Source organism: Thermobia domestica, chromosome 4 (genome assembly GCF_964235325.1).
Source record: "Thermobia domestica chromosome 4, izTheDome1.hap1.1, whole genome shotgun sequence".
NCBI classification, from domain to species: Eukaryota; Metazoa; Arthropoda; class Insecta; order Zygentoma; family Lepismatidae; genus Thermobia; species Thermobia domestica.
In genome coordinates, this window is record NC_137457.1 from 326,547,017 (window position 1) to 326,562,180 (window position 15,164).

General features: G+C 37.0%; 1 protein-coding gene across 1 annotated transcript in view; it reads left to right on the top strand.

Annotated features, from left to right (window-relative positions):
- LOC145683222 (uncharacterized) overlaps positions 1-15,164 on the top strand; it is a 40,122-nt gene that overhangs the window by 12,145 nt on the left and 12,813 nt on the right. The window contains exon 2 of the mRNA XM_081754589.1: positions 2,999-3,568. Coding sequence (XP_081610715.1) covers positions 3,261-3,568 — 308 coding nt within the window. The 5' untranslated portion in view covers positions 2,999-3,260. The remainder of the gene's footprint in view (positions 1-2,998; positions 3,569-15,164) is intronic.

The window sequence follows — 15,164 nt, forward strand, 5'->3', positions numbered from 1 at the left end:
TATATGCCATGCATGCGTAGATGTAGAAATATCCATGTAAAAAGGGGCAAAAAATTTGACTAACCCTATTGTTTATACGCTGTTTTCAATATTAAAACGCCGTTTTCTCGAAAATCCAATTTTGTGACATTCCTTCTTTTTTCCCCTTACCCTTCATTTGTTTAACAGGGAAATGATTGATGCATCATGAAAATTTGATTTTACACTTCATCCCTACTCTTTCTTTTATAAGGGACCGGGGCTGCTCAGTGATAGAGCGTTCACTTCTAGTGCATGGGGTACTTGGTTCAGTCCTCGCTCACGCCAAGTGAACTTTGTGGTGGACAAACACTGTGTGTGGGATTTCTCGGGGCTCTTCCGTTTCCTCCCACTTTATTCATTCCACCATTTCATTCATTTCTCATCATCACCGTCTCCTTTTGCCTAACCGGCATATCTGCGGAACGTAAAACTGGAAATTTCATTTCATTTTTTTCTTTTTCTTATAAAAACATTCTAATTCTATAACTTTTTCTCTGAAAATATAGGTGGAAGTATTATGCAATTACTTACCATCTTCTCGGATGCAGAATAATAAATAACCTTTCAATATTTCATATCCGTGGTGGCTTGTAGTATTGGCACCCTAAAACTTGGACCCCATCCCAACAAAAATTTCTCGATATGAGTATTGTTACAACTTATAAAAAAAAAAAAAAAAAAAAAGTAGGGATAGTCCTACTTTGTGCAGCAAACGAAGGTAGAAATGCACAATAGTTTTTCTAGTGAAGACCAAATCATACGAGTATTTATCTACTTGATAAAAAGAAAGTGTGTTGTAAGTCTTTTTCTTATTTTGAAGACTTTGCAATAAGAAAGAAACTAAATTCCAATAATAATAATAATAATAATAATAATAATAATAATAATAATAATAATAATAATAATAATAATAATAATAATAATAATAATAATGTAAAAGTTATAAAGGTTAGTGATGAAACCATCAAACCAGTATACGCCATTGATTTTAAGGGCAAGTAAAGTAACTTGTAATGCGTTACTTAGCCAAGATTAATTCAAATGATATTAGATCTACTTTGCATTACTTACATTGCTTGCCCGCCTTGTAGGCGAATAACTAATGCTTCGTTCTGGCTTGGAGTCCCTGTGGGGATACGGGGTTGAGAGGCAAGGAATTGCATTTTAGAAAGTCACGAAAAAATGTGATTGGAGCTATGCTTGGCGAACATCTCAAAACTATTACCCGCTAAGTGCCCCATAGACAACCTTCGTGGTATATAATGCCAAGAAGTTTATTATGCATTACATACAACACATAAATTAGTGGCATATTGTCGCAAAAGATATTTTATAGAAAGAAATAGTTACACTGAGAAAAATCCGTTCTCCGGACAGCGGTATATTGAAGAAATATACGTAATCCTTTTGCTTACTACAGAAATCAGTACGGAGCTTACGTTTTCCGTATGTAACATAAGAACTGCCCTTAGATGATACATCATGCCATTGCAGGATGTCTGATATCTAACAGTCTTCCTTATATTACATACATACTATATCCATGTTACCTTCATCAGCTATGTTATATACGTCCATTTGTAATGAGATCCTGACCGCCTATATTGCTTCATACGGAAAGTACGTATAGATGGAACACTTATACAGAAAGTATTATAAAACATGCGTTTTTCAGTTATACGTTTGCCGTACGTTAAGTCCTTAAACTACAGTATTTACAAATGTAACATACGACTTTACATACGCCACATACGATTTTTTACTCAGTGCAACTTTGAGAACAAAGGAATATGTTTTCAAGTTCGGAGCAGTAGTAAATCTAAAAGAGGGACGCAGGGGAAAGCGCACTTCCGTTGACAAAGTATTTGTTTCGTCAATATACACAGCACAATATTAACATTATAACCTGCTCTCCTTCTATTATTAGTGCAAACAAATACACTCGTATTCTCAAATACTACGGATAATATCTTGCGTCTCCTCCGAACCTCCCACTCTTATGCGTAGAATGACGAGGTATAAACCTTCCGTAGGTCAGTGGTAGATCCAAAGAGAGAATGCCCCACGAAAGAAAAGTTATCCGTTAGGCCTTTTTAAGCGGTACAAGTCGGCAAAAGCTACCTTCTGTTAATATTTGCATATATTAGGCCAGGGGGTCTCAAAACTTTTTAACCTAAGAGACACACTGACTTTTCCTCTAAGTCTCAAGGGTCAAGGCCTTGGTAGCGGAATTTCAACATACTATAGCGGAAACGCCATATTGTGGGGACCGACAGAATCACGCCAAACATCATTAATCCGTGATTGGTCGAAGTATACAGCTGGTGATCACGGGTTGGTGTTGGTCCGCGGGTCGTACTTTGGAGGCACCTCTATTAAACTAACAATCTACTCTCAAGTCTATTGCTCGTATATATATATAAAAAGGGAATATCACCAAATGTTTTAACGGTTAATATTTTGTGACTCCTCCTAAACTGCAAACTTTTTGTGAAAAAAAAATGGAGTTTCCTGGGCGGGTCGAAAGGTCTGGTTAAGTCTAACGTAATGGGTAAGATAATGCTATGCCACGTTTGGGTGGTTTGTTAACACCCCTACAGTGCCATCTAGCAATAGAACATATTATATTAGTACATTTTAAAATAGTAGGTTTCCTTAATATGCGTGATTCTTCAATCTCTCGCTATTAGAATGAGACACGTTACAACGTTTAAATTATTTTGGGGGTGTTGAGTATGTTGTAGTGTCTTTAAATTGTCACATTTGTTGTGGTATCTTTAATCGTGGTATCGTCTATATCAATAATGTAAGTCTACCATGCTTTCGAGAAACTGGACCCGACGAGCTCATTAACCTAATCTTATAAATAACCAGAGGTATCTTCGAAAAGTGTAGCACAGTTTAATTTTTATTATTTATTGTTTTGTTGAATATAATATCTGTCATTAATAAATGATTCATTTTTATGTTCTTTCAGAATTGTTCATTTCTTTCAAACACTGAGTGATAGGTGCCTCTAGTCTTCAACGTAATCATTTTTTTTAAAACTTAATAATCCTTTATTGCTTCAATCTTGGTTCAAAAAAGGACAAAACGAAAACAGAAAATGAACCTAGTGAAGATCGCAGTAAGATGTGTAATATTGAAGCCAATGAACTGAAAAATGGGGTTTCTTTTTCAATAGGTTCTATGTTATGTTTTTAATTTAAACACACACACAAAAAAAAAAAGAAAATAGAATGGAGGAAGTTAAAGACATTAAGCTGTCCATGCAAGAAGAACATTTAAAGCCTAATGTTAAATTCCCTTCAGAATGGAAACAAGATGATTGGAAGTTAACTGCGAAACCAATATGTATTGCCAAGCATTTATCAAAGGCTGATTTACTCTTAAATGTCAACAGTACTTTTAAACCAAAATTTGATAATATTCCAAGTACTACGGAAAAGTCAAACAATCACCTGTGTTGTATTATTGAGAAAGAGAGTAAAGAAAATGTTCAAGAAATTGGTTGTCAGGAAGAAACTGTCAATCTTCAAGAATTCAGGTACGTTCACGTATGCTCTTTCCGTTGAGTTATGGTTCCATTTATTTAAAGGTTCGTTTTAATATTTGCTTTTTAATTTAGTCTAATTATCTAAATTTAGTTTTAGAATGATGGATAAGTAAGAGAGCATGCACAAAAGTGCCGCTAATTAAATATTGCACTTCAATCGCGTTTCTACTTGTTTTTGAAATTCGTTTCAACTGATGTAAAATAATTTCGAATAGACGGCTGAAACGAACTATATACTAGCAATATTTACTATATATATATATATATATATATATATATATATATATATATATATATATATATATATATATATATATATATATATATATATATATATCATGGCTGCTTCATTAGAAGTTTGCACCAAAGAGAAACAACGAGCAGTGATCCGATTCCTGTTGTTGAAGGGTGTCAAAGGGTCTCACATTCATCGCAGACTATCATCGCAATATGGGAGAAGTCCACTATCACGTAAAACAGTGTTTTTGTGGCTCGAGAAATTTAAAAGTGTTCGAACAAGTGTAACGCATGAAGAGGGAGCAGGACGGCTATCAACCTCCACTACAGATGACACCATTCAGTAAGCTCGAGAGATGGTTCTGGCGAATAGGCGAATCACTATCGATGAGGTAGCATCTGCTTTGAACATCAGTCATGGCTCTGCCCATCAAATCATCCACGACAAGCTCGGTTTTCATATAATCTGTGCATAAAATGCGGTGCATTGATAAGGAGGGAGGTTACGTAGAAAAATTATGTGCATAGCATAACCCTAGCTTCAGGTAAATAAACTGTATAATGAAAAATGTAGATAATTTTTGACTTTTCCTCGTATATATATATATATATATATATATATATATATATATATATTATATAAAAGAGAACGCACAAATCCTTTGTTAGTTCATCATAGGTATAAAAATAAACGTATTTATATGCAACCCGCATGACCGTGTCACTCGGCGGGTTAACATAAATGACAGGCGATATAATGTTAACATTTACTGCAATCTACTATGGTTTTTATCATATCACTTGAAAGCGAAAAAGTAAAAATTATCTAAGTAAAAAAGTTTATTGCGTTCCGGGGTGACCGCAGCGAAGCGGGGCGGGTTAACATAAATGACAGGCGATATAATGTTAACATTTACTGCAATCTTCTATGGTTTTTATCATATCACTTGAAAGCGAAAAAGTAAAAATTATCTAAGTAACAACGTTTATTGCGTTCCGGGGTGACCGCAGCGAAGCGGGGTGAACGCTGCTAGTATACAGGGTGGGCCATTTTAATTAATCCACGGAAATATCTGAAAAATGATAAAACATAGAAGAAATGTTTGAAATAAACGTTATATATTGCTAAGGGGGAAAACCATTTCCGCCAAAAGTACCCCTCCCCACCCCCCGGAAATGGGGGTAACGGGGGGTAACTTTGAAATGTCAAATGGGAACATGGGTCGAGTAATACCTCGTTCGAAAGGTCTTGGAAAACTAAGTAACGCTGTACCAAAATTTGTTTCATATGGAGCACCGGTTTCAAAATGGCCGCCATGATATAGTTCGGAAACTCCAGTAGTCGTAGTATGAAAACCATGGGAGGTAAATGAATGGAACAAAATTGAAATACGTAAATATCATAGGGCATATCGAATGGTGTGGTCCCTGTGATCCCAGTGGCCTCCCTGAAGTGGTCTTGGGGGCTAACTTCAAGATTTCAAATAGTAACATGAGTCGAGTGGTACCTCGTTCGATAAATCTTGCAAAATCAAACATCTTGCAGGAGTAAACGATTGAGGTGAAATGGCAGTGTTCTCAAAAGGCCGCCGAAACATAGTATCAGTGTCAGAGAAAAGGTTTAGTATCCGTAGTATGAAAGCGATTGGAGATAAATCAACAGAAGAAAAACTGGAGTAGGTAACTGACGTAAGGCACATCGAGAGGTGTTGTCGGGGTGACTCCACTGAAAGGTATTCGGGGCCAACTTGAAAATTTCAAATAGCAACTTGAAGCGAGTAACATCATGTTACCTAGACAAATGAATATCAAACAGCTTCTGTAAGAATATTTTCGACATGAGACACCACTTTCACAATGATCGCCAAGACATGGTGAATGTGTCTAAGATAACGTCTAGTGTCCATAGTATGAATACGGGTAGAGATAAATGAAAATAACGAAAATTAAATAGGAAAACCACGGAGGCGTTCCAAGGTTCGAGAATGATACAACAGAGATAAAAATGTTAGAGTAAAATTGCCATAAGGTATAGAGAGATATCCAAGTCCTGCAAAATAATCTTTTCCTGTGCTCTGTGAGTGGGGTGGAAAGTAACAGTGAAAGTTCAAATGAGAACTCTACTTTAATTCGCAAATTAAGGCTACCTTACAAATAGGTATGGTATGGTTGAAACATTTGTTTGTAAGGATGACACTGTAGTGACTATAAAAAGGTGAAATTTTATTTGAATGGTAACGCATATCTGTATGGCTAAGTATGATTTGATGCGATAACAGAAGGAACGTTATACGAAAGAAATTGTCGAATAACGCAGTTGCTGGAACTTACAAACGTGTGAATTTGCTAATCTCCGTCGCCACAGAAACTTTTATGCAATGCGTGCTGGTTATTCGGAAAGCATTTCGGGGATATACGTACACACTGTTTCGTCCCTCAAGCTCACAATATGACATGAGTGATAATAGTTAATCAAAATGTAACTGTGGCCAAGGGCGCCCATGTTGTGGTTTCCAAGGGAGGCAAGAAAAAGCGATATTTCAAATATAGTTTCAAATTTTGCTGTAGCTATTCTAAAAATTCTATTGAATTTTCGATATTCCGAAGCACAATTTCCTCTAGGGGGTCGAGAGCCCCCCTTGCCCCCCCTATGGGCGCCCTTGACTGTGGCCATCCGCATTAACTGAGTGCACTAATTCTCTATCCCTGAAGTCTGCCTTCCAAACAGCATTGGGTAGGTCAAGCGTACGCCCGACCATTGTCCGGTCGGACATTGAAATTTTGAAGTTAGCTCACAAGATCTCTTCAGGGAAGCCGCTGGGATTGCAAGGGTCACATTATTCGATATGCCCTATGATATTTACGTATTTCAATTTTGTTCCATTCATTTACCTCCCATGGTTTTCATACTACGACTACTGGAGTTTCCGAACTATATCATGGCGGCCATTTTGAAACTGGTGCTCCATATGAAACAAATTTTGGTACAGCGTTACTTAGTTTTCCAAGACCTTTCGAACGAGGTATTACTCGACCCATGTTCCCATTTGACATTTCAAAGTTACCCCCCGTTACCCCCATTTCCGGGGGGTGGGGAGGGGTACTTTTGGCGGAAATGGTTTTCCCCCTTAGCAATATATGACGTGTACTTCAAACATTTCTTCTATGTTTTATCATTTTTCAGATATTTTCGTGGATTAATTAAAATGGCCCACCCTGTATATATATATTAGACTGCACCGATTTTTAGGAATTTAGAATTTCGATTTGGGAAGGCCGTGAAAATTTCCTTTAGCTGAAATAAGAAGAATATTTATTTTCAATGTTTTTCAAAAATTTCACTTTTCATCCTCTAAAGGGGGTTGGAAGTTCCAAAAATTATAAAAGATTAAATTTTCGAGTTTTCATTTGGAATGGGTTGGACGTTTTTTTTTTTTTTTTGGGTGATACAAAGAAAATATTCGTTTTGAAGTTTTTCATACGGTTTCACCTTACACCCTCTACTAGGGCCTGAAATCCTAAAAAAAAAAAAAAAAAAAAAATAACGAAAAATTAAATTTTGGATCTTTCACCTGGTTTAGGGAGGAAAAGCTTCCCCCTAGTCAGCCAAAGAAAGCATTCATTTTCAAGCCCCTCACAGAAACTCACCCTCCACCCCCACTGAAGGCTGAAAACTTCGAAAACCCCCAATAATCAAAACCATGGAACCAGGATATAGAACAGGGTGGAAATGTTTCCTTTAATGGCAAAAGATATTTATTTTGATTTTTTCACAAGTTCCCATCTTTCACACTCCACCGGGTGTTGACAATTCTTTTGAAAACTTAATTTTTTTATTTTTGAGTGGAGTTGAGTAGAAATTTTTTCTTGTATTGAGACAAAGAAGATATTTATTTTTAGCTTTTTCTTCATAAAAGTGCATCTTTTAACACACATTAAAGGATTTTGCAAACTCTAACGGTTTTTAATTTTCAGAAGTAGGTAGGAGATGCAATAAGGAAACCTAATATAAGATGAACTTAATAAATAACTATTTTTTATAACGCAATATTTACAATTTTACATTAAAGCTTAAAACATCACCAGAATGCATTGGTACTCAGAGAGTAGTATGCACCAATTATTTTACCAACTTATTGGCTGGTCTTGTTTTTGTTGCTGTTGTTGTTGTTTCGAACTGTGCCATTGATATTTGGGAATCTACTCTTTCCTTCATGAAGCCATCTCCACTATTCCAGCCAAACACAGATATAGAATCTTCCGTCACTAATTTGGTACACCTCTCTACTGCTTGAATGTGACAAGGATATGATTGAGAATCAAGAATTTTCTCTGAAAGTTCATTACGACATTTTTGATATATTCAACGTTCGAGTGTTGTAGTATTGGAGGGAAGTAATGTCGTTTTCTTGCCAGTTGATCAAATCGATGTATTCATCGGCCTCAAAGTTAAGTTTTGGTATTCAGAAAAAACAGCTAAAAACAAGTTCTGTAACAAAGAGACGATTATCACATAGCATACAAAACAGAATGTTTTCTGGGTATGTAAAAAGTGAATTGGTTGGATCACAGGATCTACGATACTTTTTAACTCTTTATTTAAGTGCCGACTCAGCTTGATGGTTTGAAGAACACGTTCTACTCCATTTTTAAGTAACGGCTTGAATCTTATTTGCAACCACATTTTGGCATAAACCTTTCAAGCAAATTCGTCAGGTCCTTTAAATTTCCGTCGGGATTATTTGTGCTGACACAGAGACGAAAAATACTTAAATGAAGAGTTGGAAAGGATCGTGGATAATGTGATCGAAAGCAATTCATTTTTTCACATTCAGAGAACATTCTATTGTGCTGTGCTATGTGATAATCGCCTTTTTGTTAGAGAACTTACTCTTAGACTGATCTTGAATGCTAAAACTAAAGATCACAAACATATTCGGATATTCAAGGTACCAAAACTTAACTTTGATGCTGATGAATACATCGATTTGATGAACTGTCAAGAAAGCGACATTACTTCCTACCAATACTAAACCACTTGAACGTTGCAGATATTAAAAGTGTCAGTGGATTCCAGTTTCACGCGCTTTGCGGCCCATGTATGTCACACTTGGAGCCGTGTGGCTGGCTGCTTTGTCTTTATGAATGAAGACTTTCGACACCTCAGCACAATACAACGACGGAATATGATGCCGGTATAATGGCTCCAGAGCGTATTGTTGATAGTATGCTGTGTTAATTTTTACATTTGTGCAACTCTATGCGCGGGAAGTTTCCCTTAATGGCAAAAAACTTTAACAATCCTGAAGCCACGGGGAAAACCTTTACGGCACGTGCGGATCCAATTGGCATGGTCTTTGGCATCCTTGGGATGATAGTAAATGGCTCGAACCTGCTTGGAGTTTGACAAATAGATCCATTCCTCGTCTAACGTGACGACATATTTCCATTGTCGCCAGCTAAATGCCGTTCATAGAGCCGTTTGCAATGGACCCTGCGTTCCCGGATATGTTTGTTGGTGAATGTGTGAACACGTGGCTTACGCTTCACTTGCAGGCGTAAATCCTGGCTGATTATCCTCTGTACAATTGATTTGTATCTTCTAACGCTACTATCAATGTCTCTTTATAGCGGCGGATTCTCCTGGGTCACAAACTTCTGCACTTGCCGAACCACATCCACTGTACGTTTGGGACGCGGGTGTTGTTTTCGTGCCACTGTGTACACACCCGCTTCCTCTGGCTGTGAATTTTTGTTGCGTTTGAGTACATTGGCAATACCCTTCTTGGAAATCGTGAAACCTTTGCATGAACACTGTTTCATAATTGCACTGTAACTGTATCCGATGTCCGAAAGAGTGGTGATTTACCCTCCCAGAATGGGTCATTTTGACGAGTGTGAACTTAGCAGGACCACTTTTGAAAACTATAAACATTTACACACCATACGTTTGTACTGCGTTTCTACCGTAAAAAATTTCGTTTGTACCGGTCTCAAATTCGAAAAAATCGAAAAATAAAGTGGTCCGGCTAAGTTCACGTGAACTTTGCAGGGCTACTGATAAATTTCTACAAATTTGATGAATTTTTCTGTTTGAATCGTTTGTTCTACGTATGTACCGGATTGTACCGTAAAAAATTTCGTTTGTACCGGTCTCAAATTCGAAAAAGTTCACGTGAACTTAGCATGACCACTGATAAATTTCTACAAATTTCATGATTTTTCTGTATGAATCGTTTGTACTGCGTTTGTACCGGATTGTACCGTAAACATTTTCGTTTGTACCGGTCTCAAATTCGAAAAAATAAAAAAAAGTGGTCCTGCTAAGCGTGAACTTAGCAGGACCACTGATGAATTTCTACAAATTTGATGATTTTTTTCTTGGAATCGTTTGTTCCGCGTTTGTACCGGATTGTACCGTAAAAATTTTCGTTTGTACCGGTCTCAAATTCGAAAAAATTCGAAAAATAAACTGGTCGTGCTAAGTTCACGTGAACTTAGCAGGACCACTGATAAATTTCTACGAATTTGATTTTTCTGTACGAATCGTTTGTACTGCGTTTGTACCGGATTGTACCGTAAAAAATTTCGTTTGTACCGCTCTCAAATTCGAAAAAATCAAAAAATAAAGTGGTCCTGCTAAGTTCACGTGAACATAGCAGGACCAGAATACAAATTTCTGCAAATCTTAAGATTTTTCTGTTGGAATCGTTTGTTCTACGTTTGTACCGGATTGTACAGTAAAAATTTTCGTTTGTACCGGTCTCAAATTCGAAAAAATCGAAAAATAAAGTGGTCCTGCTAAGCGTGAACTTAGCAGGACCACTGATAAATTTCTACAAATTTGATGATTTTTCTGTACGAATCGTTTGTACTGCGTTTGTACCGGATTGTACCGTAAAAATTTTCGTTTGTACCGGTCTCAAATTCGAAAAAATCGAAGAATAAAGTGGAACTGCTAAGTTCACGTGAACATAGCATTACCAGAATACAAATTTCTGCAAATCTTAAAATTTTTCTGTTGGAATCGTTTGTTCTACGTTTGTACCGGATTGTACCGTAAAAATTTTCGTATGTACCGGTCTCAAATTCGAAAAAATCGAAAAATAAAATGGTGCGGCTAAGTTCACGTGAACTTAGCAGGGCTACTGATAAATTTCTACAAATTTGATATTTTTTTCTGTTTGAATCGTTTGTTCTACGTATGTACCGGATTGTACCGTAAAAAATTTCGTTTGTACCGGTCTCAAATTCGAAAACGTTCACGTGAACATAGCAGGACCACTGATAAATTTCTACAAATTTGGTGATTTTTTCTGTTGGAATCGTTTGTTCTACGTTTGTACCGGATTGTACCGTAAAAATTTTCGTTTGTGCCGGTCTCAAAATCAAAAAATAAAGTGGTCCCGTGAACAGGACCACTGATGAATTTCTACAAATTTATTTTTCTGTACGAATCACTTGTACTGCGTTTGTACCGGATTGTACCGTAAAAATTTTCATTTGTACCGGTCTCAAATTCGAAAAAATCGAAAAATGAAGTGGTCCTGCTAAGTTCTCGTGAACATAGGAGGACCACTGATAAATTTCTACTAATTTGATGATTTTTCTGTTGGAATCGTTTGTTCTGCGTTTGTACCGGATTGTACAGTAAAAATTTTCGTTTTTAACGGTCTCAAATGCGGAAAAATCGAAAAATAAACTGGTCGTGCTAAGTTCTCGTGAACATAGCAGGACCACTGATAAATTTCTACAAATTTGGTGATTTTTTCTGTTGGAATCGTTTGTTCTACGTTTGTACCGGATTGTACCGTAAAAATTTTCGTTTGTGCCGGTCTCAAAATCAAAAAATAAAGTGGTCCCGTGAACAGGACCACTGATGAATTTCTACAAATTTATTTTTCTGTACGAATCACTTGTACTGCGTTTGTACCGGATTGTACCGTAAAAATTTTCATTTGTACCGGTCTCAAATTCGAAAAAATCGAAAAATGAAGTGGTCCTGCTAAGTTCTCGTGAACATAGGAGGACCACTGATAAATTTCTACTAATTTGATGATTTTTCTGTTGGAATCGTTTGTTCTGCGTTTGTACCGGATTGTACAGTAAAAATTTTCGTTTTTAACGGTCTCAAATGCGGAAAAATCGAAAAATAAACTGGTCGTGCTAAGTTCTCGTGAACATAGCAGGACCACTGATAAATTTCTACAAATTTGGTGATTTTTTCTGTTGGAATCGTTTGTTCTACGTTTGTACCGGATTGTACAGTAAAAATTTTCGTTTGTACCGGTCTCAAATTCGAAGAAATTAAAAAATAAAGTCGTCCTCCTAAATTCACGTGAACATAGCAGGACCAGAATACAACTTCCTGCAAATCTTAAAATTTTTCTGTTTGAATCGTTTGTTCTGCGTTTGTACCGGATTGTACTGTAAAAAGTTTATTTTGTATCGCTCTCAAACTCGGAAAAATCGAAAAATAAATGGTCCTACTAAATTCATGTGAACATAGCAGGACCACTGATAAATTTATACAAATTTGAAGATTTTCCTTAACGAATCGTTGGTACTGCGTTTGTACCGGATTGAACCGTAAAATTTTTCATTTGTACCGGTCTCAGATTCGAAAAAATCGAAAAACAAAGTGGTCCTGCTACGTTCACGTGAACGTACCAGGACCAGAATTAGAGATGCATGCGGTACGAGACGAGACGATAAATGCAAAAGTCTCGTCTCTCCTCGGAGCCTAAAAATTTGGTCTCGTCTCGTTTCGTTTCGTAAGTGTGAAGTCTCGTCTCGCGTCTCGAATAAAATTTTGAGTCTCATCTTGCGTCTCTCGCGTCTCGCGTGATATTCTGTCCGAAGGTAGGTATTTGACCTAAAAGTCACTTGGCAAGGCGAGTCCATGGTGGTTTGCCATTACTTTCCATGGGATGAATGTTCATAACATCCTAAGGAGACGAAACCTAGAGTTCAACATGCTATCCGAACTTTTGTCCCCTCCGCTCCAAGTTAAAAGAAAAGTTGTGCTCGAATTTGATTGCTGGACCATTAATTTCCGTCAAATTAATGGCATAATTTACAGCAAAACCAGCATAAATTGTTGCTGGATCCAACATTGTTTTCCAGCTTAGAGGTCTCCAGCAATATTTTCCAGTATGTCATGCGGGCACATTTTTGCCCCGAAAAAAAGTCGCCAATGTAATTAGGATAGAAACAATATATATAACGTTTCCGTATATGTTTTTCTGAACTCATTGAACCAAACCCGGATCCTTTTACTATATCTATATGTAAATTTCTTCGTCTTTATTTAACCGGATTTCAACCTTGTCTTTGCCTGCTTCTAGTCCGAGGAATGCTTTAATGTCATAATATCCAAAATTGACACGGATTGTTCCCTTAGAATAGGTTTGAACTTTCTTTTCAGAAAGTTTAAACTCTCTAGCATTAAATTTGTGGAAGCAGCAGAGAAATTATAAAAATACGTTACTTGTGTCCAGTGGCGTAGGGAAGGGGGCAGAGGTGCCTCCCCCCCAAAGAAGTCCGACAATGTACTTTGGTACTTTGATGTTTGTAATTTTTTTATATATATTTTTATGTTTATATATTTTTTGTTTGTAATTTCTCTATATGTACCTATAACAGCACTTGGGCCCCACCCCAAACACATATCCTGGCTACGCTACTGAGAAGAACGGTGCTGCCATCTATTGTCGCCTATCTCCCTTTACACCAACTACCAAGGAATAACATTACTTGTGTCAACGGACTTGAGGATAACGCAATATGTTAACAATTGCGAGAATCAAAATATCCAGCAAAATATACTTGATACGAAAAAAGCTTTCTGGATCAATTTCCAGATCATACAGCTGAACTAACTGCAGTGCTGCCAGAATATCAAAACCTGAAAAGTTTTGGTTAACCCGACAGCACTTGTGTCAAATCACACAGACACAGACCACATGTCTTTTGGTCCTGAGCTAAGTAAAATGCTGACCTTACAAGAACGCGGTTTCGTACTTCCTACTTCAACACCTCAGTTGTAGACCGCATTTTATAGCTTGCAGAGAGGCATTCTATCCGGAGGCATCTCACTAAAAATATCATGTTATTTTTGCGAGTCGGGCCAGGGATAACTTTGACGAGAGGGGATTTCCCCCCCATCCCCCAACATTAATCGCTAGTAGTAATGTGAAAAAGACAGAAACAACAGAAATATCACATTTCGCAGCAATAGGGAGTCTTGTTCGCTTTTCAGACAAAAAACAGAAGTTCATGTATTCGTGCGCGCCCGCGTGTATGTGTTTGTGTCCCAAGTCCTAAATCGATGCTGTAATAAATTTCCTATTTACAAAGCTTTTCTTTTTTAATGATGTTTAGAAACTAAAGAAGGCTTTATTTCTGAAAATCGACCTTGAATAATAATAAATCTCATAAAATGTCTATTGCCCCTATCACTTTTTGTTCCTGGAGGCATTTTTGTTCCTGGAAAACTCAATAAATGTAAAATCACTAAATATGCAATTAAATGGAATTCATAAATGTTGCGAGACTTCTCGTCCGAGACTTAACTGAGTATCGTCTCGCGTCTCGCATAAAATTTTCACTCTCGTCTCGCGTGCATCCCTAACCAGAATACAAATTTCTAGAAATCTGAAGATATTTTTTTAACCAATCGTATGTAGTGCGTTTGTACCGGATTGTACCGTAAAAAGTTTCGTTTGTATCTGCGTCAAATTAAAAAATTCGGAAAGTAAAGTGTTCTGCTAAGACAAAATGAGACATTCGTGTAATAGTTTTTGGAACAATTTTCATCATATTCTATTGCATTATCTGTTGCTAAAACGCTAGGAGTCAAAACTATGATGCTAATTTAAAGATTAATTAATAATGTGTAGCTCGCGATTGAGCCGAATCTTTTGACTACTTTTTTGAATGAGCGAGTGAGTCGTCTCTGACTAGGAATGATCGACGATTCTTTATGAGTCGTGTTTCTTCGTGATTTGTGTATTTTCATGAGTCGTAGTTATTAAGGAGACGTGGTTCTTCTAAGGTCATGGTCTTTGGCAGTCAGGTTTCTGTAGGAATATGGTTTTGAAGGAGACACGGTAGTTTGGGATTGACAATATTTGTAACATATAAATCTCGTACAGCCAGTAACAAAATTAAGTATAGGTTGGAGCATTTATTCTCTATACTGGTACCTCCAACCTATACCTTATATTGTCTCTGACTGTATGTTGCTCATTCGCGAATCGCCTCTTGCTTCTCGATCTTCGTTGGTCCAATCAGTTGCTGTTTTGGAAAGGTGGTTTCAATGATTCGTGAGCCTTCTCAGCAGTGTAGG